This window comes from Lutra lutra, chromosome 12 (genome assembly GCF_902655055.1).
Source record: "Lutra lutra chromosome 12, mLutLut1.2, whole genome shotgun sequence".
Lineage (NCBI taxonomy): Eukaryota > Metazoa > Chordata > Mammalia > Carnivora > Mustelidae > Lutra > Lutra lutra.
This window is the reverse complement of record NC_062289.1, coordinates 56,436,906-56,458,961: the sequence shown is the minus strand read 5'-3', so window position 1 is coordinate 56,458,961 and position 22,056 is coordinate 56,436,906. Positions and strand designations below refer to the sequence as shown.

At 42.7% G+C, this 22,056-nt stretch overlaps 1 protein-coding gene across 7 annotated transcripts in view; it reads left to right on the top strand.

The window, feature by feature from the left end:
• Positions 1-22,056, top strand: part of L3MBTL4 (L3MBTL histone methyl-lysine binding protein 4) — a 465,624-nt gene that overhangs the window by 135,084 nt on the left and 308,484 nt on the right. For all 7 annotated transcript variants that reach the window (XM_047697687.1, XM_047697683.1, XM_047697681.1 and 4 more), the window contains one exon: positions 16,355-16,446. In XM_047697687.1, the coding sequence (XP_047553643.1) occupies positions 16,355-16,446 (92 nt within the window). The remainder of the gene's footprint in view (positions 1-16,354; positions 16,447-22,056) is intronic.

Below are 22,056 nucleotides of genomic sequence, written 5' to 3'. Positions count from 1 at the left end.
TACAGATATTTTTACTGCTCTTTTTTCCCTACTTTCCTTGTTCTTGCTTTGATCTTTCCTCCTCACTCAGAGAGGCGCCTTTAACATTTCTTGTAGGGCTGGTTAGTGGTCATGAATTTCTTTCCATTTTGTTTGTCTGGAACACTCTCTATATCTCCTATTCAGAATGAAAGCCTTGCTGGATAAAACATTAGTGGCTGTGTATTTTTCCTTTTCAGCACTTTGAATACTATCATGGCACTTTCTTCTGAAAAATCCACTGATAGCTTTTTATGGTTTCCCATGTATGAAATTGTTTTCTCTTGTTGTTTTTAAAATTTTCCTTTTATCTCTACTTTTTGCCATTTTAATTGCTATAAACCTTTGTGTGAACTTCCTTGGGTTGATTTTGTTGGAGGATCTCTGTGCCTCTTGGATTTGGATTTCTATTTCTTTCCCCAGATTTAAGAAGTTTTCTGCTATTATTTCCCCAAATAAGCTTTCTGTTCCTTTTTCTCTCTCTTCTTCCTCTGAGATTCTATAATGTAAATATTATTATGCTTGATGGTGTTGCTCTGTTCCCTAAATCTGTTTTCATTTTGCATAATTTTTTTGTCACCTGGTCAGCTTACTTTCCATTACTCTACTAGGTTGCTGATTTGTTCTGCTTTCTCTAGTCTATGATTTATTCCATCTAGTATATTTTAATTTTCATTTATTATGTTTGTCATTTCTGACCTTTTTAAATCTTTGTTAAGGGTCTCTCTGATGTCCTCTTTTCTCATGTCCAGTAGTTATCTTTATGATCACTACTTTAAATTCTCGATCAATCATATTACTTTTATCTGTTTCTCTTTCATGTGGGGCATATTTTTCTGTCTCCTCATTTTGACTGACTCTCTGGTGTCTCTGTGTTAGGTAAATCAGCTATAATGCCTCCTCACGAAAGCAGTGACTTTAGGAGGAAGAGGTCCTTTCGTGCCTTGTGGTGTCTCCTCTCCTGTTCAACAGAACCTGGTGTTACAGGGTGTCAACTCTGTTTGTGTGTTGTGTGTGCTCTATTGTTGTGGCTGAGCTGTTTTTTCTATTGGTGCTGTCATCTGCAGTAGCTCTCTTTGCCTGTTGTGGGCAGTGTTGGTCCCTATGTTGTTAGTGAGCCAGTCTGGCAATGCCTTGCGCTTAACTTGAATCAGACTGTGCATTTACCAGAGATGCAGTAGCATCAAAGGCAGGGCACTTGCTCTGTGTTGTCCCCTGTGAAGCTTTCGTTGGTAGGCAGGGCCTGTGGTTAAACCAGCTCTCTGCTCGCAGCCCTTTGTGGTGTCTGCAGTCTGACTGGTGTGTGTGGTTATCTCTCCCCTTCCCTGGGGCAGGAGTCATTTTGAAGTGGCACTGGCTCTTGTTGGGGCTGCTTGCACACTGCCAGGCTCGTAGCCCAGTTTGGATGGACTCCAGCTGAGCGTACTGGAGGGAGCAGGACTGCAGAAATGTGTGGGGCTGGAGGTGCAGTGTTAGTGAGCTTTGTGCTGGCCCACGGGACTGATGCAGGCTGAGTCGAAGAGGGTGGATTTGCAGAAGTGTGAGGGAGGGCATGTGTGATTTTAACAAATTAGGTAGCAAGTGTCAGCACTACATTGGTTCCTGTAGGTGGCTGTGTGCTTATGTTGGGGAGTAGGGGAGGGAAATGGCACCCACCAGCTCCTTTGTTCCAGAAGTCTCCCAACAATCCCTGCTCTTCCAGCACAGGCTCAGAGATGAGTAAACACATTGTTCTTCTTTATACCCCTGTTGTATTTTAAACTTTGCTTCTATCCTCTATCTCCTCAGGGACATTTGTTTGTGCTGTCTTTTTAAAGGTGGGGACCCTGTTTCCTCTCGCCCTCTTCGCTTTTCCAGAGTTGAACCTGCTGCTTGTTAATGTTCCAGATTTTAAGTCCTGCTGGTTATAAGAACTCAAGAAATGTGGCTCCTCTGGTTTTCAAAGCCAAATGTTATGGGGATCTGTCTTCCCCATGGGCTCCCTGGGGTGAGAGTCTGTTTCAATCCCCTCTCCATACCCATGGTGTCCCTCCCTCCTGAGGCCAGCCCTGCCCTCCTGTGGCCAGCCCTGCATTTGTTTAGCTCCCTACCAAGTCTTTGCCCTTTCTACCCTCTTCAGTGAGGCCTCTTCTCTACATGTGGCTATGGAGAGTCTGTTCTGCCAGTCTTTGGGTCCTTTTCTGGGTTATTTACACTGATGTGAATGTTACTTAGTTGTATTCATGGCATGAGGTGAGCTTAGGGTTCTCCTCCTCCACATTCTTCCCTAGAGGCTCCCAAATTAATATTTAATTCAGTTCCAAAGTAGAATCCCAATAGGTTTTAATTTAAATTTGTTTAAATTATGTACTGAACTCCCCAAGATTCCAGTTGTATAGTAACAGGCAAGAATCTGTGGCACTGAATAGAGAAACCAGAAAGAGGTACGAGTATGTAATATATTACATAGAGGCTAATATACATGGTATATATGGGTAAATCAGCTCAGGAGAACAAAGCGTAGACTTTTTGACAGATTATGTGTGTCAAATTGGCCATCTGTCTATATAAAAATGAATTACAAATAGATTAAAGATTTAAATGTTTTTTTAAAAAAGGTTTTACAAGAATATTTTTAGAAGACTAAAATGAGTTCTCTTAGGAGTGAGGTAGAACTTGGTCAGGAGTGGAAACTATATTCTGTGACAGAAATGATAGACCTGTCAAAATAAGTTTTTATTTAATCTGAAAATGTTGTTATTTCACTCATTTTGGAGGATGTTTTCATTGGATATATTATCTTGCTTGACAGTTTTATGGCTTTCTTTGCTTTAAAGATGCCGTTCTGTTATGTTTTTACCAGCATTGTTTATGAAGAAAAGTTATTATATTAAAATTACAGAGCCCCACCTGCTGCTAATAATTGTCTACCCCTTTTCTCTGTTTTATTTTCTCTTTAGTCCTTACTGGCACCTGACACACTATCTGTTTTATTTATTTATCTTATCATCTGTTTTCACTCACTAGAATTGATGGTGGAAAAAGGAAGGGATTGTTTTTGTTTGTTTCATGCTATATTATGAGCTCCTAGCATATAGTAAGCATTCAATGAATATTTCTTGAATGAGAAATAAAAACAGAATGGATAGTGTCATCAAGACAGTGTTAATTTTCTTGTCCACTGTGTTCTCATAGCTCCTAGCTCACATCTCTGCAGTTGTGATTTTCCTTGTTCCATAATAGTTACCTTGTTCCCTGCTAAGCTGCATGCTCCTTAAGGGCAAATACTATATTTTATTCATCTCTGAATCATTAGCACTTAACAACACAGGTTCGCTGTCATAAAAGATTCTGTTTGTAGAATCAGTGAGCGTACTTGGTTCACCTTGGTTTTCTCTGTCTTACAAGGCTCCTCATGACCAGAATCTCAAGACTCTTTGAGCTTGTCACTTCTGAAGATTACTCTTTCCTGTCTACATGTCCATATGCATACCTATGAACCTTGTCCTCTTCACAGAGCCTGCTTCCAGTCTTCCTCCTGGTCATCTCCAGACTTCCTTGCACCAGGGTCCATTACTGGTTTTTTGGAAGTATTTATTTCCTCCCTCATTCATCTTGTTTCTCTTGTTGTCCTTTCTCATTATCCTTTTCTGATTGTTTTCTTTGGTACACATCTTTAATGCTATCATTCCCTAGGATTCTGTTCTTGGTCCTATCTACTTTGTGCTCTACACACATTCCCTGAGAATCTCCTCTGCTTTAACCCCTTATTCACTCATGGCCATTAAATCCAAGTTCCTAGTTCTGATTTTTCTCCTCAAAAATCTGTGTTTTTAATCCCTCCACATAGTTTGCCCTAAATATCATTTAGACTCCTTTATATTTCAGAGATTTGTCACTTCTGAAAGTGTGTTCATGTTGCTCTCTGAGCCTGTTCCTCTGAGTTTTGCTTAGGGGAAGGCACATTCAAAGACTCCTGTCTCCTAAGCTTGAGATGTCAAAGTCCTCATTTTCCCATCTTAACAATTGTCCAGCTTTGTCAGTTGCCTTTCAGATGTTCCTCTGAATTCTTGCTGCTCCTCTCAAAATCAGTACTTCAAGCCAGAGCAGCTTTCTGACATCCAGACCTCACTAGCTCATGCCTTCTTGTTGAAACAGCCTTCTTTCTGGTATCTCTGTTACCAGTTCTCCTCCTTGTTCAATCCCATCATCTGTACAACTTCCACCAGTAGTATCTTTTTGTTGTTGTTGTTTTAAATTCAAACAAGTATAAAACCAACAATGGGCAGGGCAGAGGAGAAATAAGACCAAAACTTACGGCATGCTGTGCTGCTGAGCTTAAAAACATTCACTGGTTTCCCAGCATATATAGGCTAAGACTGAAATTCTTCACGTGGTGTTTTATTTTTTTTAAAGATTTTATTTATTTATTTGACAGACAGTAAGAGAAGGAACACAAGCAGGGGGAGTGGGAGAGGGAGAAGCAGGCCTCCCACCCAGCAGGGAGTCTGATGCGGGCCTTAATCCCAGGACGCTGGGATCATGACCAGAGGCGAAGGCAGACTCCCAATGACTGAGCCACCCAAGTGCCCAGAATCTTTCTTTTGCAAGAGAGATCACTCAAGCTTTCTCAAGTAATGGTCTCTACTATAAAAGTTGGGGGAGATCATGGAGACTCATGGAAGTAGGGACAAGACTGTGGGCAGAGTACCGATCCTGCCCCTGTCTTCAGGGCCATTGGTAGCTGGAGCCTGGTCCCACTCTAGAGCGATGGTTCCCAAACATTAGCTGCATCAGAGTCCCTTCCAGGGCTTGTGAAAACAGATTGATTGGCCCAGCCCCAGAGTTTCTGATTTAGTAGATGTCGAAATTTTAATCATTGCCCCAAATTTGTGTTTCTCACAGTTCCTCAGGTGAAACTGATGCTGCAGATCCAGGTACCAGACTTTGAGAACATTTTTCCTTTAAGGCAAATGTCATGTCATCTGGAAAGTCTTCTTTGATTATATTAGTCAGAATTAGTTTTCTCTCTAATTTTCAGATTTTTGCGTATTGTGTTAGAACAGCAGTTCTTGGGATGCCTGGGTGGCTCAGTGGTTAAAGCCTCTGCCTTCGCCTCAGGTCATGATCTCAGGGTCCTGGGATCGAGTCCCACGTCGGGCTCTCTGCTCAGCAGGGAGCCTGCCTCCTTCTGTCTCTCTCTGTCTGCCTCTCTGCCTACTTGTGATCTGTCAAATAAATTAAAAAAAAAAAAAAAGAAAAACTCTAAAAAAAAAAAAAAAGAACAGCAGTTCTTGGTGTATCCAAGTGACTCAGTTGGTTGAGCATCTGACTCTTGGTTTCATCTCGAGGTTGTGAGATGGAACCCCCACATCAGGCTTCACAGCTTGAGATTCTCTCTCTCTCCCTCTCCCTTTGCCCATCCCCTGCTCTCTCTCTCAAATCTGTTTTTAAAAAATGGTTTTATGTATTTGAAAGAAAGAGAGAGAGAGGGCGAGCGAGCACATGAGCATGGGAGGGGGATAGGCAGAGGGACAAGCATCCTTCCCACTAGGTGGGGATTCCCAATGCAGGGCTTGAGCCCAGGATCCTGAGATCATGACTTGAACCAAAGTCAGATACTTAATTGACTGAGCCACCCAGGCCCCCAATAAATAAATAAATCTTTTTTTTTTTTAAAGCAGTATTTCTCAAACTTTATCCTGTATCAGAATCACTTAGAGGGACTGTTAAAACACAAGTTGATGGTCTCACTTCCAGTTTCTGAAACATTAAGTCTCCAAAATTGCATTTCTGACAAGTTTCCAAGGGACACTCAAACTTGGAGAAAACACGGTATTTAAATAACTTGCTTACACACCTCTCTTCTCTGCAAAACTCAGATTTCCCATGTTTGTTCCTTACATTGTACTTCTGGCCACTTTCTGCAACACCTGAACACAAGCGCCGGCCATCCATGTGCACTGGAGAAACTGTTGATTTACCAGATCTTGAATCTAAAATGTTCTTCAAGATCACATCCTCAGAATCTCTATGTCTCCTCATACTTTCATTTCTGGAGAAGCTTTAAAAAATACTTATGTACTGTATTTTAGCTTTTCTATTCCTTCTTGTTCTGTGTCTGTTGTTTTCAACCTTCCTCTGCCTCCTGGGCCAGCTCAGGCCCCTTACACATGTTACCTTGTGTTCACATATTCTCCAGTCCTCTTGGCCATCTCCCTCCTCATCTGCTCCCAGCTATACTCAAACGTAACCATCTGCTCCTGCTCCCAGACTGCCAAGAGCTAATGGAGAAATGCCTCTGATGCTGTCACCCCTGTGCAGAATCACCAGTTTAAGAGAGTGGGACTCTTAGGACTGCTCTGGGTTCCTTCCATGTGGTCCTGTTTGAATTTCTGCCATGCTTCCTTGCCCCATTACTTCCTTGACTCCCAGCAGATGCCCTCCTACCTCATGAAGGAGATAAGGAGTGATGTCCCTCCATCGTCTTCCTTTGCACCCTGCAAGTCCTCTCTTTGATTCTCATTCATCATCCATCTTTTCATTTAAGGGTCCTTGTGGAAATGCTTCTCTTTCTGCTTCTCTTCACTACTCCTTATCCCCTTTCCTCTAAGAGCCACACTTCTCAGTTCATTTCCCTCAGCTCAGGAACGGAAATATTTTCTTCTCCCTAGAGTCCTGAAAAAAGAGGAATTTCTTTCTCATGAATGTTGCTCCCCCTTTGGCTCTCTGATGACCTATCTCTTCCCCTTCATTTGCAAACCTCTCCAGGCATAGCTCCTACTTGTGGCTTTCACCAGGCCTCCTTTTCATACTTTGGCCCCTTGAGTTTGATCTCTGCTCACATCCTTCCACTGACATCTCTCCCCATGACATCACAGCAATACTGTGGCTGCCAAGCCCGGTAGTTTCTTCTCCCTGCTTAGTCATAATTGACCTTCTCCAACATTTGATGGTGCTGATCTTCAGCCCTCAGGAAACCCTCTCCTGCCCCTGCTCCCAGCTCTTATATGGCTCCTTGTGCCCCTTCCAATTCTGAGTAGTCTGCGTGCTTTCCCTGTGCCTCACTTACCTCTGCCACGGACATTCATGTTCTGTCCTTCTTTTTTCTTGGGATTTCTTCCATTGTTGACTCTTTCTGAAAAATTTGGAACTACCTTTTCTTGGATTTATATACCGAGATTATTCTAGCTACCTAAAATTCAACATCTCTGAAAATAATCCCACATTTTCCACAACACCTAGTCTCCCTCAACTTGCGAATCTCTTTCTCGGTGCCCAGGACTGAACCTCATGATCATCTCCGCCTTCTTCTTATACCATCCCGCTCCAGACACTTGTTTGCTGTGGCCTGTTAGTTTCATTTCTGCATTGCCCCTTGATTCTGTCCCCACCTTTTCTTTCGGGAACATCCACACTCTCTCTTGCCAAATCTGTTGCATTGACATTGTCAGTCTGTAGCCTTCGTCCTCACATCTGCTTCAACCTTACCTAGCCTTGCTTAGTGCATTCTGATGATACCACTCAGTGAGCAGAAGTCTCAGATGCTTCTCTAAACCACAAGAATAACGATCGGGCTCCTTAGGCACACTCTCAGGAACTTTCCTGATTGCGTTTTTGCCTCCTTGCCATTAGACAGCCCAGCCTCCTGTCCCGGTGCCCCCGTGAGCTTTACATTCATGCCCAGCAGACCCTGACGTCTGCAGCAGCAGCTCCTGCTTGCTGACGTCTCTTGCTTCGCTCCTGCTGCTCCTCCTTGGATTGCCTGCTCAGTTTCTGTTCGTCTCAGAAAGCCGTGGTCTCTGGGAAGCTTTCCCTGGTCGTCATTCATCCTCCTTCACTTTGTTCCCAGACACGTTGTTTGGGTTCCCGCCCCAGTGCCGATTAGAACTCCGGTCTTCATGTTTATTCACCAAAACAACGAGTCTTGCCATGTGCCAGGTTGGGTGTGACATTTGTCTGTCTGCATGTGTGTCTCCCCAACATGAGTAAATGCCATGTGAGGACAGGAGTCAAGCTCCTTGTGCATCTCCCAGCACTTAGTACCTGCTTGGTCTGGGAGAGGAGCGGTAAGTGATTCCCGAGTTCAATTGTACTGACGTGAGAAACAGCCTGAATGTGCAAGTGAAAAATGTTTTAGCAGAGCATGGACAAGTGACACAGTGGAGTTATTATTAAAGTGTGGGTGCTTGGGAAGTGTGGATATCTTCGGGGAGCTCCTGCTTCCAAGGTTGGTACTCAGCAGTGATAAGCCGCTAACACTGGGAAAACTGTATCATTCCGGTGGTGCCACGAAAGAAGGCATTATTTATATCCGTGTGTAATAAGATGGGTGAGTTGCTACTGAGAGCTGTTTTTCTCACATATCCTAAGTTGTCACCTGGCCGAGCTATATGCGGCACATCTTTTGAATGAGGTTGGAATATTGGCATGAAGGGTTGTGTTTATGGCTGTTGAAATTAAAAAGGTATTGCTCTGCCACAGGGGCCTTAGAATTTACATGGTTCTAGCCTTAAACATGATAATTAATTCATTCTTTACCCCCTGCCATTTTTAATTTTAGTTCAGAGAATTACTAACAAATGTGCAGTTTCCTAGAACTGGATGTTCCCACTGCCAAAGTGAGGGGTTCCTCTCTCAGCGGTTTTTCAGTCTGTGATTCCTGAGGGGGATCCAGGGGAGGCTAAGCAGGCAGAGCGGGGAGCAAACCCCAGTGGGGTTTCTAATCCTGGGGTCCCTAAGAGGAGGAAGATTGGGTCCTGCGAGAAAGAAATTTAAAGTTTGGAAAAATTCACACTGTTATAGGACAACTAGGGCTTCTTTCCATATTTAAATAGCATGCTATGCTTTATGGGTGATGAATTAAAATAAGAGTTGAGAACAGAAACTCAAACACATGGATGGAAGAGTACTCATCTGAAGAATTTACATACAAAGTAAAGGCTTTTTAAAAATTGATTTTAAAGTAAACTCAATTATCCAGAACTCCAGATCTGAAATGATAAAAGAGGAGACAGCTGTGGTTTATGAATTGAAAAATATTCTCAAGATTAAGGGTATTCAATCTGGGATATATCATACTCCATGCACGAGCCCCTTTTATAAAAGGGTGATATGGCTGCCGATCCTGCTAGAGGTTATGAGCATTTTAGGAAAGGAATACTTCCAAGAGCTAGAACTCTGGTGTGTCAGTGAGCTCCTCTCTTCAAGGACACGGCCTGGCTCAGTGGAGTGCACCCATGCATGCGTGAATGCCATATGGGCACACCATTCGGAAGATGAGTCGCTGCACCAGCCTTCAACTTGTCCACGCACTGACCCTGCCTTCCCTTGACTTGCGACTTGGGTTCTGCTTAGCTCCGTTGTCTTGTCACCCTGTTAGACCTGCTTTTCTCAGCAGTTGAGCCTCCTGTTTCACTGTCCAAAGTTGAATCCTCTCTCCCAGCACTGTGTTGCCTGGACCACTATTTCTGGAGCTGACCCCCCCCCACTGTGAATGGTCTGCTGATGGCTTTGGCTGGGCTCAGTACGGTTCTTCTCATCTGCGCCTTCTTGTTGATCATTCCGATGGGCTTGTACCTGGGGTTGCAGGCAAGAAAAATGGTTGTGGTCAGTGGAGGAGGACACAGGTTCATGGCTATGATTTAAAAAAAAAAAAAAAAAAAGCCCAGGTTGTGGGGACGGTGGGGAGGGTGCTGCTGTGGAAATGTGACATGTATGCTTTGACTTCAACTCCTGTGAAGTTTTTTCAGTTTTTTTCCCTGTGTTCTTTGCTTTCAACTTTTAGCTTTTGCTCTTGCTAATCTGATGAATAAGCCAACAAACCTCAAGGTGTGTGTAGAACAACAAAGCGAAATTCAGTGAGGTGGTAAAGCGTGGATGTGTCATCTCGGCAGGCACAAATTGCTGCTCGTTGTGGAGGAACTGCTGTGGTTTCTGCCCATCTGCAAATGTGGCTGAGGCCACGTCAGCTGGATGCCACAGGTTTACATATAAGTTGAGGGATCTTTGCTTTATAAGAAAGGAAACCCACACTCCACAGCATCACCTAACGCTGCCCAGAGAAAGAGAGGCAGCCTGACTTATTTCCCACACAAGGCAAGGGGTCGTGTTGTGTTGCTGTTTTGTAAAAGCCACATCCACTCCCTTCTGTAGGTGAATGGCTCTGCCATGGTGTCTTGGCCACCGTGCACGTATGCAGCTGATCAGGTAGACGAGGCTTACCATGCAGATGACCTCAGTCTGACAGTGTGCCCTGTCATCCTCCGGGCACAGGAGAGCACAGGAGGCTCTCAAGGAGCTGCTCCAAGAAAGCCAGTCCCTGGAGGCCGTCATGATAGTTCCTTGTGTTCCCCTCTGCTCCCCACTGGGGTTCCGATGAGGCCTGAGTTCTTCTGCGTCACCTGTCTGCACGGTCTGCCTTCAGGCTGTTCAAGTGCAGAAGGGCAGCATGGAATGGGCTCCTCAGGAACAGGGCATCTGAGCCACCCATGTGGCAGTATCTAGACAATTCATCTCAGGGTCACCCTGTGTGGACATGGGAGCTGGCTCCTGCGGCTGCTTTTGCTTTTTGCTGACCATGTCAGTCATAAACTGTCTGAATATTAAAAAGATGCCTGGTTCTTTATTGACCAGATCTGTCAGCCTCTGTCTTGCATTGCTTGACAGATCTCACCACCTTAACCCAACCATCTTCATTTCTTTGTTTTCTTATGGTTTTATATTCATATGCAAACACATCCATTCTGGTGTGGAAGTGCATATCAACTGTGCTCTAACCATGCTTAATCTAATATTTGCAAAAGTTATACTGTGGGGCCCTCATCACCATAATTTACTTGATCTCTGTTGTTGGATATTTGATTTTTTCCAACTGTGTACTGTTGTAGAGACTGTATGTATTCCTTTTGCATTTTTTTTTTTTTTAGAATATAATGTTAAAGTTGGGACAAATTGATCAACAAGTATTAGCACCTTATTTTTTGGCTATAAACACAGGAATACTTGCTTCACTGTGCTTCACATATATTGAATTTTCTACACATTGAAGGTTTGCGGGAACCCTGTGTCAAGCAAGTCTTTTGGTGCTGTTTCTCCTGCAGCATCTACTCACTTTGTCTCAGTGTCATATCTAATAGTCTCACAGTATTTTAAACTTTTTCATTATCACTATATTTGTTATAGCATTCTGTGATCAGTGGTCTTCAAGGTACTTTTATAAATGTTTTGGGGTGCCATGAGCTGTAACCCTCTCAGATGGTGAACTTCATCGATGAATGTTGTGTGTGCTCTGATTGCTCCACCTGCCAGCTGTTCCCGCCTCTCATTCTCTTCTTGGGCCTTTCTATTCCCTGAGGCACAACAATATTGGAATTAGGGCAATTAATAACCAGACCAAGACCTCTAAGCGTTCAAGTGAAAGGAAGAGTCATTCATTGTTGTCTTACTTTAAGACATGGCCACAGCCACCCCAGCCTTCAGCAGCCCCTGCCTTGATCAGTCAGTAGCCACAGCAGCGAGGTAAGACCCTCCACTAGCCAAAAGATTATGACTCACTGGAAGCTCGAATGACAGCGTTTACTTAATCAATATGTATTTTTAAAGATTTTATTTATTTATTTGAAGGAGAGAGAGAGAGAGTGAATGAGAGAGAGAGGTAGGGAGAATCTGAAGAAGACACTACTGAGCACAGCCCCACACGGGGCTTGATCCCGCAACCGCGAGATCATGAGCTGAGCTGAAACCAAGAGTTTAAGCTTAACCGACTGAGCCACCCAGGTTCCCCATCAATAAAATACTTTTAAACCAAGTTATGTATGTTGTTTTTTAGGACACAACACTATTGCATACTTAATAGGCTATAGTATAGTATAAACATAATTTTTATATACACTGGGAAGCCAGAACATTCATTTGACTTGCTTTGTTGCAATATTTCCCTGATTATGGTGGTTTGGACTTGAACCTGCCGTATCTCTGAGGAATGCATATATGCATTGTCAACATGACTTCCCAAGTTTGAGTCCAATTTACACAGCCACCATGAATGAGTGAGCTTGTTAATTACCCTGCAGACTTAATTTATGGTGTTTTAACTTTAAAAGCTATTAATTTAATAGGCATTTCTGCTACATTTTCACCATGTATGCTAAAGTGAGGCAATATTGTATAATGGGAGTGCACGGGTTAGAAATTTTGTTTGAATCCAGATTTTTCCAGATGTGTGACCTCTGTAAGCCTGTTTCCTATAATTTTAAAATGAGGCTACAAATCTGATATTTACTTTTGTAAAGAATAAATGGAAACTATACTTTCATACATACACACTTACATCATGTACACACATGCATGTACACACACACACACACACACACAAACACACACCCTGTAATTTGGCACCTGGCATATAATAGATGCGTATTATGTGACAGGTCATGTATAATCAAATATATGTTGTATATTAGTATGTGTGGCAGAAGAGTAATAATTGAAATGTTTTGCTGTAGCCACTGTGTATAGTGAAAAGAAGTGGAATTTAAGGTTTACAAACCTGTGTGCCTATCTAATACTCTGTGAAATGAATGTCGTATCTGTAGAACATTCAAGAAAATTACATAAAAAATAAAGAGAATTCAGTGCCTGAAGCAGTGCTGTTCGTAACTGGTTCCTTCTTTTCAGGAAACTGAGCAATGAGTTGGTCAAAATAGATTATCTTTGAATTCATTTTAAAAGCCAGAATTATTATCTTACCTGCCTGCCTTCCCTTTAATTCATTAAATAAATATTTATGACCAAGCATGGTTGTAGCTCCAAGGTACAGTCATAGACAAGATCAATGAGATCCTTTGTTTTTAGGAGTTTACATCACAATTCTAAATAAGCAAACTGGTTCCTTTCAGCTGGCATGAGTCCTCCTAGAGTCGGTGATGACTCCTGGCCTGTGTGTGGCCCCAGGAGCAGAGGAACGTGGTATTTCCTTGTCTCACTGGCTGGTACCATGTTGTTGACTAGTCCTCTTGCTTTACAGAAATACTGAATTCATGGAAAGTTATTTTTGATACCCTGTTTTCTTTTTCTGACAAAACTTCAAAGGGTTATTACAGACTTATGTGATCATAAGAGATGATCATAGATATGATTTACTTCTGGTGAAATGATGATATATAACAATGGGAAATATGATTAAATTGAGAAATTATACACAATCTTTTTAAGAACACAGATGTTGTAGAAAATGAGGTATCTATATTTGCTTTAGAGACAACACTGCCATAATGTTTTTTTGTAAAGCATATAATTGTAATGTAGTAAAATGCTTCTGTGAAAATAGGGATGTTGAATAATCTTACTAGCGAATCTTCAGGGTTTGTCAAATTGTTTTCTCTATTTAAAAAAATAAAATATCTCATATTGTGGTACAAATGGCAGTAAATATGTAAGTGCTATAATGGTTGAAAAGACTGTAAGCTCCTTGATGGAAATCACACTATGATGTCTCATTATTTTCAAACAAAGCAAGAAAAGCCATTGATGACAATTCTGTTAGCTTTATTTGATGATTAAAGTGTTTTTCAATACACTTTAGTAAGTGTATTTCTTAGCAAGAATATGCTAGTATGTTGTGATTGATAAATAGTAAATGTTAATGTATATACTGTTTTTAAACTCTAAACTGATATGATTTCTCTTTATAATCTGAGCTTAAGTTACTCCCTTTCGGTCAATTATATATACATGTGTATCAAAGGATAAATAGTATATATCATTTGTTTATTTTTCATCTACTGGATCAGGGACTGGGTTATATTTCTATTTCAATGGGCAGCACACTTCTTGTCACATTAAATCACATCAAATATTTTTAAAATAATTAGAAGTCTACATGAGTTCTTCCTACAATTTACAGATTTTTATGTTTGTCACTGCATCAGGTTGCTTTATTGTCTTGAGAGGTTTCAAACGTTTGACTTAGAGATGCATCTTACTGCCTGTCACTATCATTGCTTATGCAGGTCTCACCTTTTACCATCTGTCCCTTCTTCAGGAACATTCTACAGCATGATAAATGTTAAAACTCATAATAGTGCTTTTTGGCCATTCTTCTCCAGGGTGTGTGCATATGAGTGTGTATGTGTGTGTGTGTGTGTGTGTGTGTACATGTATGGTACTAATACTTGTAGAGAATCTTGAAATAGTAGAAAGTAACAAACAAAGAATATTTACATTAATCCTACTACCCACATAGAGCCACTATTCATATTTTGCTGTTCCTCTTCAGTTGCTTTTCTATTCATGTGTGTTGTATGTGTGGACAAGTGCCTTGCACAAAGAAGGTGCTTTATAAATGTGTTGAATAAACAAATATCTCAGTATATGTAAAAAATTTTATTTTAAAACTTAGGATAATATAATCTATTTTATGATCTTTACATTGATTTTACTTAACCTAGAAAATTACCAAGATATTTTGTTACTTAAAAAATAGTTTTCAGGGGCTCCTGGGTGGCTCAGTGGGTTAAAGCCTCTGCCTTCGGCTCAGGTCATGATCCCTGAGTCCCGCATCGGGCTCTCTGCTCAGCAGGGAGCCTGCTGTCTCTTCTCTCTCTCTGCCTGCCTCTCTATCTACTCGTAATCTCTGTCTGTCAAATAAATAAATAAAATCTTTAAAAAAGATAGTTTTCAGTAACTTCAAAATCATATGTATATATGTGCCTATGTATATATGTACATGTGTTATAGTCTTTTTGACCTTTTTCTCATATTACTATTTTGTGTTTTTATCATAATAATGTTTTAATGTATATTTTTATTATCAACTTTTATCATGACTACTTAGCATGTTAATCCTAGAGGGGAAATTACTGGGATCTCAAAGTATAAACTTAAAACAGTTATCAGTCCTTTTCAGATTTTTATTATTTAAAAATGATATTTTTTTTTTTAAGATTTTATTTGTTTATTTGACAGAGAGAGAGAGATAGAGATCACAAGTAGGTGGAGAGGCAGGCAGAGAGAGAGGGAGAAGCAGGCTCCCCACCAAGGAGAGAGCCCGACGTGGGGCTCGATCCCAGGACCCTGGGATCATGACCTGAGCCGAAGGCAGAGGCTTAACCCACTGAGCCACCCAGGCGCCCCAAAAATGATATTTTTATTGAATTACAAAGGATAGCTATTGATTTAGAAAATTTGGAAAGCAGAAAAATAAAGTGCAGAGAAAATTGGGAAGAAGCCATAATCCTGGCAGCTAAAGATGACTTCACTTAAGATTTTGATTTATGTAATTTTAGTCTTTCATATTTTAATTACATCTTTTACCAAAAAGGATCATTTTGTTTTCTAAACTGTTGTCTTTTTCCCCACTGGTAGTGTATCATTTACATAGTCTTTCTCTGCCATTAATCTTCTATAATGTAATTTTACAGCTTATTATTAAAGTGACACGTCTGTATAATGTATTTAATTAACCCTCTTTGTAGACCAGTAGTTTGTTTCCAACGTTTCATTATTATGAGGAGTTCTAGGATAGAAAACCTTGTGCGCATTCACTGTAATCTCATTAAGACAGATTCCTGGAAACAGAGTAGCTGGTTCAAAATTATATATGAAAAATTTTTAAGGCTTTTGACATGTATTTCCACATTGCCTTCCAACAAGTTGTACCACTTGATGTTCATCCCAAAAAGAGGTATGAAAGCAAAAGGAGATTATACGGATATTTGCAGGTCATTCACCTTAAAATGAACAAGGGCATGGATTGCATGGAGCACTGGGTGTGGTGCAAAAAACAATGAATACTGTTACGCTGAAAAGAAATAAAAAATTAAAAAAAAATGAACCAAGTCATGTTTTAGTACCTGTTTACTCTTCTTTGAGAGGAGTAAGAAACTACCATTTTTTAAAAGATTTTATTTATTTATTTGACAGAGACACAGTGAGAAAGGGAACACAAGCAGGGGAGCAGCAGGAGAGGGAGAAGCAGGCTTCCCGCTAAGCAGGGATACCGATGTGGGGCTCCATCCCAGGACCCTGGAATCATGACCTGAGCTGAAGGCAGACACTTAATGACTGAGCGACCCAGGCGCCCCAAAACTACCCATTTTAAGTGTTTATCAGTGGTCTTCTTGGGGAAGGGGATATAGTCATAGACTTGTTCTAAAACAGGAGAAGCTACATATGGGCTGGTTAGATGATTTTACTAAATGCTCATGGAAAAGTGAGAGAGAAAGTTTTTATTAGTTGCTAGTTCTCCTGATTACCTATTTGACGAATCAGCCTGCTTGTTGTGTTTATCTTCAGTTAGATACTATTTTTCTGTCCCTAACTGCTTCAAGAAAAGTCACTGTGTTTTCTTTTCCAGTCCCTTCAATGGCTACACAGGAAGCATGGTCGTGGGAGCAGTACTTGACAGAACAGAAGGCTATAGCTGCACCCGTTGAACTGTTTTCCAAGGTGAATCATTAACAGTCTTATGTTTTGGCAAGGAATGGGCACTTAAGAGAAATAATCAAAAGGAAATCATTTGCCTACACAGAACACTCAACTGATTTCATTTGTAGGTTTCACTGGAAAGTAACATAACAAAGGTAATGGAAGCCTTAGTGATTCAGAATGTGTCCTCCGGAAACCCAGTGCTACTCCCTTCCAGCTCTGTGACCTTGGGCAAATCATTCAGTCTCTCTCTGCTTCAGTTTCCTCATCTGTAATGTAAGGAAATTACCATACCTACCTCCTGGGGTTGTTGGAGGATGAAATCAGTTGTTACACCTCAAGGGCATTAAATGCAATGGGCACATAATCTTTCTTTGTATTAGCAGATATTACTTGCACAGGACCACCCAAGGATCAGGTTTGAGGCGTCTGTTTTGATGAGCTGCATGGAAGTGGTCCGTCAGGCAACATGTTGGAGGAGATAGTGAAACCCCATGTTCTGCCTGATTCTAACAATATCCAGAGCAACCTGTGTGGGCTTGCTTGACCAAGTGACTGTTGGCACAGGGGTGGGGTGAGGTTTCACTTGAGGGGAATCATCTTTACCCAAGGTACCAAATCTCCTGCTACCCTTTCTATTCTTCTTGGTCTTTGTTTTCAAGATTTCAGGGGAATTTATATTTAAAAAATCGCATCAGATTTCATCATTATATTGCATTTTAACCAGCGGCGAGAAAGTAATGCTTTTTATTTGCTTTACTTTTCATGACATTTTGTTGAGTTACATCTAGTACTTTTTATTATGCAAAAGGGCTAGCAATATTTTAAAAGATTTAATTATTTATTTTAGAGCGAGAGAAAGAGTGCAGCTGGGAGGAGCAGAAGGAGAGGGAGAGAGAATCTCAGGCAGACTACCCACTGAGCTCAGTATCTGACACTCGGCTCCATCTCATGACCTTGAGATCAGGACCCTGAGATCAGGACCTGAGCTGAAACCAAGAATCAGGTGCTCAACCAACTGAGCCACCCAGGTGCCCCAAAAGGGCTAACAATTTTAATCCTGGCCATGGCAAGAGAATGGGGGAAGAAGTAATGTTAATAGGGAAAGAAAGAGAAACCAAATGCTGGCAGCTCCCATTTAAGAAATACTAAATATTTCGTACTCAACCCAGTCTTCACATCGAATGGCTTTCTGGAGCTTTGGAAAACCCATATGTATGGGTATTTCCGAAACCTGCTAAATTAGAACCTCAGCTACTGGGGCCTGGTGCCCTGGAGCTTGAGAACCTCCTTGGGCTTCTGTGTGCAGGTTGGAGGTCCGAGGTGGTAGTAGCTTGTAGGAACTGTGCAGTGCCTGCTGACTCCTGATGAGACTGTCACTTGATGAGAATTAGGGTTCAAGGTCCCTAGGGAAAGGGCCTCTTCTTCTCTTTCATGTTTCCTCACAGTCTCTGTTCTTAGTGTACTCATGATCAGTCAATGTTGAATGACTTCTGGGTAAACTCTTTTCATTTCTGAGCATGGAAGTTCCTTAAAGAGAGTGGCTCTGACTGGAGCAATCCAGGGCAACCTGTAGTTACACTTTCTCTCCATCCAGCCCATCTTGTGCCCATGCTGTGTGGTCACTGCAGGACAGAGGGTAGAGTGGGCTGGCCCCAAACCCAGCTAAGGCCTGTCAGAAGCTGTGACCCCCAAGGGCACATGTAGTCCATCCAGGCCCATGGTGCAAGGTTCACCGCAGGACATTGATCAGGCTTGTGACCCAATGGCTGGGCATGGATGGGTACCGTAGGGTCTCAAGGCAACCAAGGACCACAAAAATGTAAGACCAGTCAGTGATTGAAGTCAGGACTTCCATGTATCAGTATTGGCCATGAATGATTCAGGGTCTTAGGAATCAGATCCCCGTGGGTTGCCTGGCTGGGGTCCTCTCTTCCTTCCACATGAGAATTCAACCACTTTTTGGTGTGTTTGGCTGAAATGGGCCTTTGTTTCCAGAGCAAGGCAGGTTTGGGCTGATGACAGCCATTAGATTCTGGCCAGTGCCTGCATTTTTCCCTCAGCTCAGCTAGTGAGTGGATTAACGCTATTTCTTGGTTTCTCCTTCAGGACAATTCAAGGTCCAACAGCTAGTGCAAGAACACCTACAGAACAGAAAATTTCTCCCCTAGATTTTCCCTTGTGACTGAGTAATAAATAAAAAAACCACCAAGGGGCAAATGTGAGATTTCTGTTCCTGAAATAAATTCCTACATTGGGAATTGTTTAATAGTAGGTTATGGGTCATAGAACTTTCTCCCTTGACTTTCTAGAGATCTGATAAGAGAGGTACTGGCAAGCACTAAGTGAGGGGAAACATGGCATTTGAGAACAAGATGAAAGTCATCATGGAAAAGCTAAAACTCCTGGACTTCTCTGTGTGTCTTTTATAGTGTATATAGTTATAGTTTGAATTTTATATAGCAAACGGGTTGTTTTTCTTTTTCTCTCTCTCTCCTATCTCTCTCTCTCTCTCTTTTTTTTTTTTTTGTACTTGTAACAAATTACCATGAACTTAGTGGCTTAGTATAACACAAATTTATTATCTTAAATTTCAGGAAGCCAGAAGTCTAAAATGGGTTAGCCGAGTTATGTTCCTTCTGCAGGCTATAGCGTAGAATCTCTTTCCTTGCCTTTTCTAGCTTCTAAAGGCTTCCTACATTTCTTAGCTTGTGGGACCATATCACTCCAACTTGTTTCCATGGTCACATCTCCTTCTCTGGTCCTTTGCCTCCCTCCTACAAGGACACTTGTGATGACATTGGACCCATGTGGATAACCTCTCCATCTCAAGATGGTCCACTTAATCACATCTGGAAAATGCCTTTTGCCACATAACATACCATATTCACAGGTTCAGGGATTCAGACATGGCTCTCTTTGGAAGCCACTGACCACAGGTGCCATCTCCTTTCCATTACTGTGCTGATCTGTCCCTGCCCCTGGCCTGAGTGGCTTCTCATGGCTGGCTCCCTGCCGTCATTCTCCTGTGACCTCTGCAGCACCCTCTGTGGTAAAAAAAAAAAAAAAAAAAAAAAAAAAAAAGTATTGGGGCACCTGGGTGGCTCAATTGGTTAAGCACCTGACTCTTGATTTCGGCTCAGGTCATGATCTCAGGGCTGTGAGATCGAGTCCCATGTCAGGCTTTATGCTTAGCGCAGAGTCTGCTTGAGATTCTCGCTCTCTCTCAACCCCTACCGCCACCTGTTCTCTCTCTCTTTCTCTCTCTCTCTCTCTCTCTCACAAATAAACACATAACGAAATCTTAAAAAACCCACAAGGGATGCACCATCCTTCATAGCCCCCCTTCTCCAGGCGGCATGCATAACTGTTTTGCTGGAACCTCCGTGTCCTGAGAGTGCACTGTTGTCTCTCCCACACACGCTTCTCCACCCCTCAGGGTCAGGTTTCCACCACAAGCCTCCTCCTGCCTGCTCCTTAGTATTTTGTCACTCTGCACCTGGCCCTCCCTCCCGTGAGGTTTATGCTCTCTCCTCCCTATGGTTTCCACTCTTGTTACTTCATTGGACCTGCGCATGTATGCCTATGTGCATGTGTGCACCCACGTGCTGCCTCCCCAAGCTTCCCCTCTGCTCTTGCCTGGGCCTCCTGCTCATCCTGGAACATCCTTTGCCCACATGAGCCACCTAGTACCTCACGTGCCAGACCCCCCTTCCCGGGGCTGTCCACTTGCTTTCCGCTACACTTGCATCCATCAGAACTGGATTTCTCCTGCAGTGTGGAACTTCAAGTCCCACGTCTGATCCCATCCACTGTCTTTGCAGCCCCTCTTGCTCCCTTATTCTCATAGTACCAGTTTTTCCTTTAATTAAGACCTGTGGTTGTTGAATTGTCATTTACCTTCCTTCTGGCTTCACATCTTCCCCTGGCCAGGCTAGGCCCCCTGGTTCCATCATCTCAGCCATTTTCTTGCCAGGATCTTCAATTGCCTCGTCCCCCATCCTCCTCTCCCCATAGATGCCTGTCAAAATCCCAGCTCCGGATGGATCATGTGTGCTTTCTAACTTCTGTGCCTAACTAACTGCCAAGCCCTGCTACAGAAGAAGCACAAACATCAAAGCTTTGCAGCTTGATGGCACTGTAGACTAACAGTCTCTGCTAAGAGGGCAGTGCCTGGCCGTCCTTCTTGCCGTTAGTCTGAGCACTCCCTACTATCTGGGAAGGCACTTCTCTCAGGCCTCTGCCCTCACTCCCAGCAGAAGGCATCACTCCTTGGATGGACTTGGTACAACCTGCCTCCATTCCCTGCCACAGACCTTCACTCACACCAACTCAGACCTCTTTCCCAGGCTGAACTGCGAGAAGTACCCCTTTCCTCCCCCTTTTCCTTTTACCTACACTCTGGAGCCTTCCCATTTCTGCTTTTCTAGAGAGAATTCATCAATGACCCATCAATCATCTCATGTCCTGCTTGTAAGCTACCTTTGCTTCTCTTCCAAGCGATTGTGTCTGGAACATGAACACACCTGTCTGTCCCATCTTTAAGAAAGCATACTGGCCCTTGGTCCTGCCAGGTACCCTTAATAGCTCCCTTAATAGCTCATCCCTTAATAGTTCCCTTAATAGCTCATCTCCTTAGTCTGCTCTAGCTTCTTGAAATGTTGGCCTGCATTTTCTCTTTTCTTCATTTTCTAACCTTTTCCTCCTCCAGCTCTGCATCCTGGCCTTTACTCCCACCATGACCTGAAACTGTGCCCACAGAAGTGCCCCCCCACTTCCTGCCCTGATTTCAAAGCCACACATGTCAGGCCTTGGCTTATACTCATTCTGCTCCAGGATGCTGTCCTCCAGGATAGCTGCTCCTTTTGCTTGGTCCTAGCTACTCCTTGCCAGGCACTTCTGAAAATCCTCTTCTCCTGGGCTTCCGTCTTGGGCCCCACTCTGCATGGCCCCTGGGGCATCTCATCTACCCCCTTAACTCAAGTTCCACCTAGACCCAGTGGAGTTTGTAACGTCCTAGACCTTTCTCTTGATCTTCCTACCTCCTCATTCTGTGTGATTGCACATAGTGTGTTTTGTCTCTGGGTAGAGCTGTAATCTCTGTGAAAACTGACTGGGTTTCTTTCCCTTTTTTTTTTTTTTTAAGATTTTATTTATTTATTTGACAGAGAGAGATCACAAGTAGGCAGAGAGGCAGGCAGAGAGAGAGGGAAGCAGGCTCCTCGCAGAGCAGAGAGCCCAATGCAGGACTCAATCCCAGGACCCTGAGATCATGACCTGAGCTGAAGGCAGAGGCTTTAACCCACTGAGCCACCCAGGCGCCCCTCTTTTCTTTTCTTTTTTTTTTTTTTTTAAAGATTTTATTTATTTATTTGACAGAGAGAAATCACAAGTAAGCATAGAGGCAGGCAGAGAGAGAGGAGGAAGCAGGCTCCCTGCCGAGCAGAAAGCCCCATGCGGGGCTCGAACCCAGGACCTGGGATCATGACCCGAGCTGAAGGCAGCGGCTCAACCCACTGAGCCACCCAGGCGCCCCTCCCTCTTTTCTTTTTTAAGTTCCTCTCTGCTTTGTGATTCTCTGGGAGAGGTGCATCTTGGAGCATCTTGTTATTGGCTGGGTGCTGGTACATG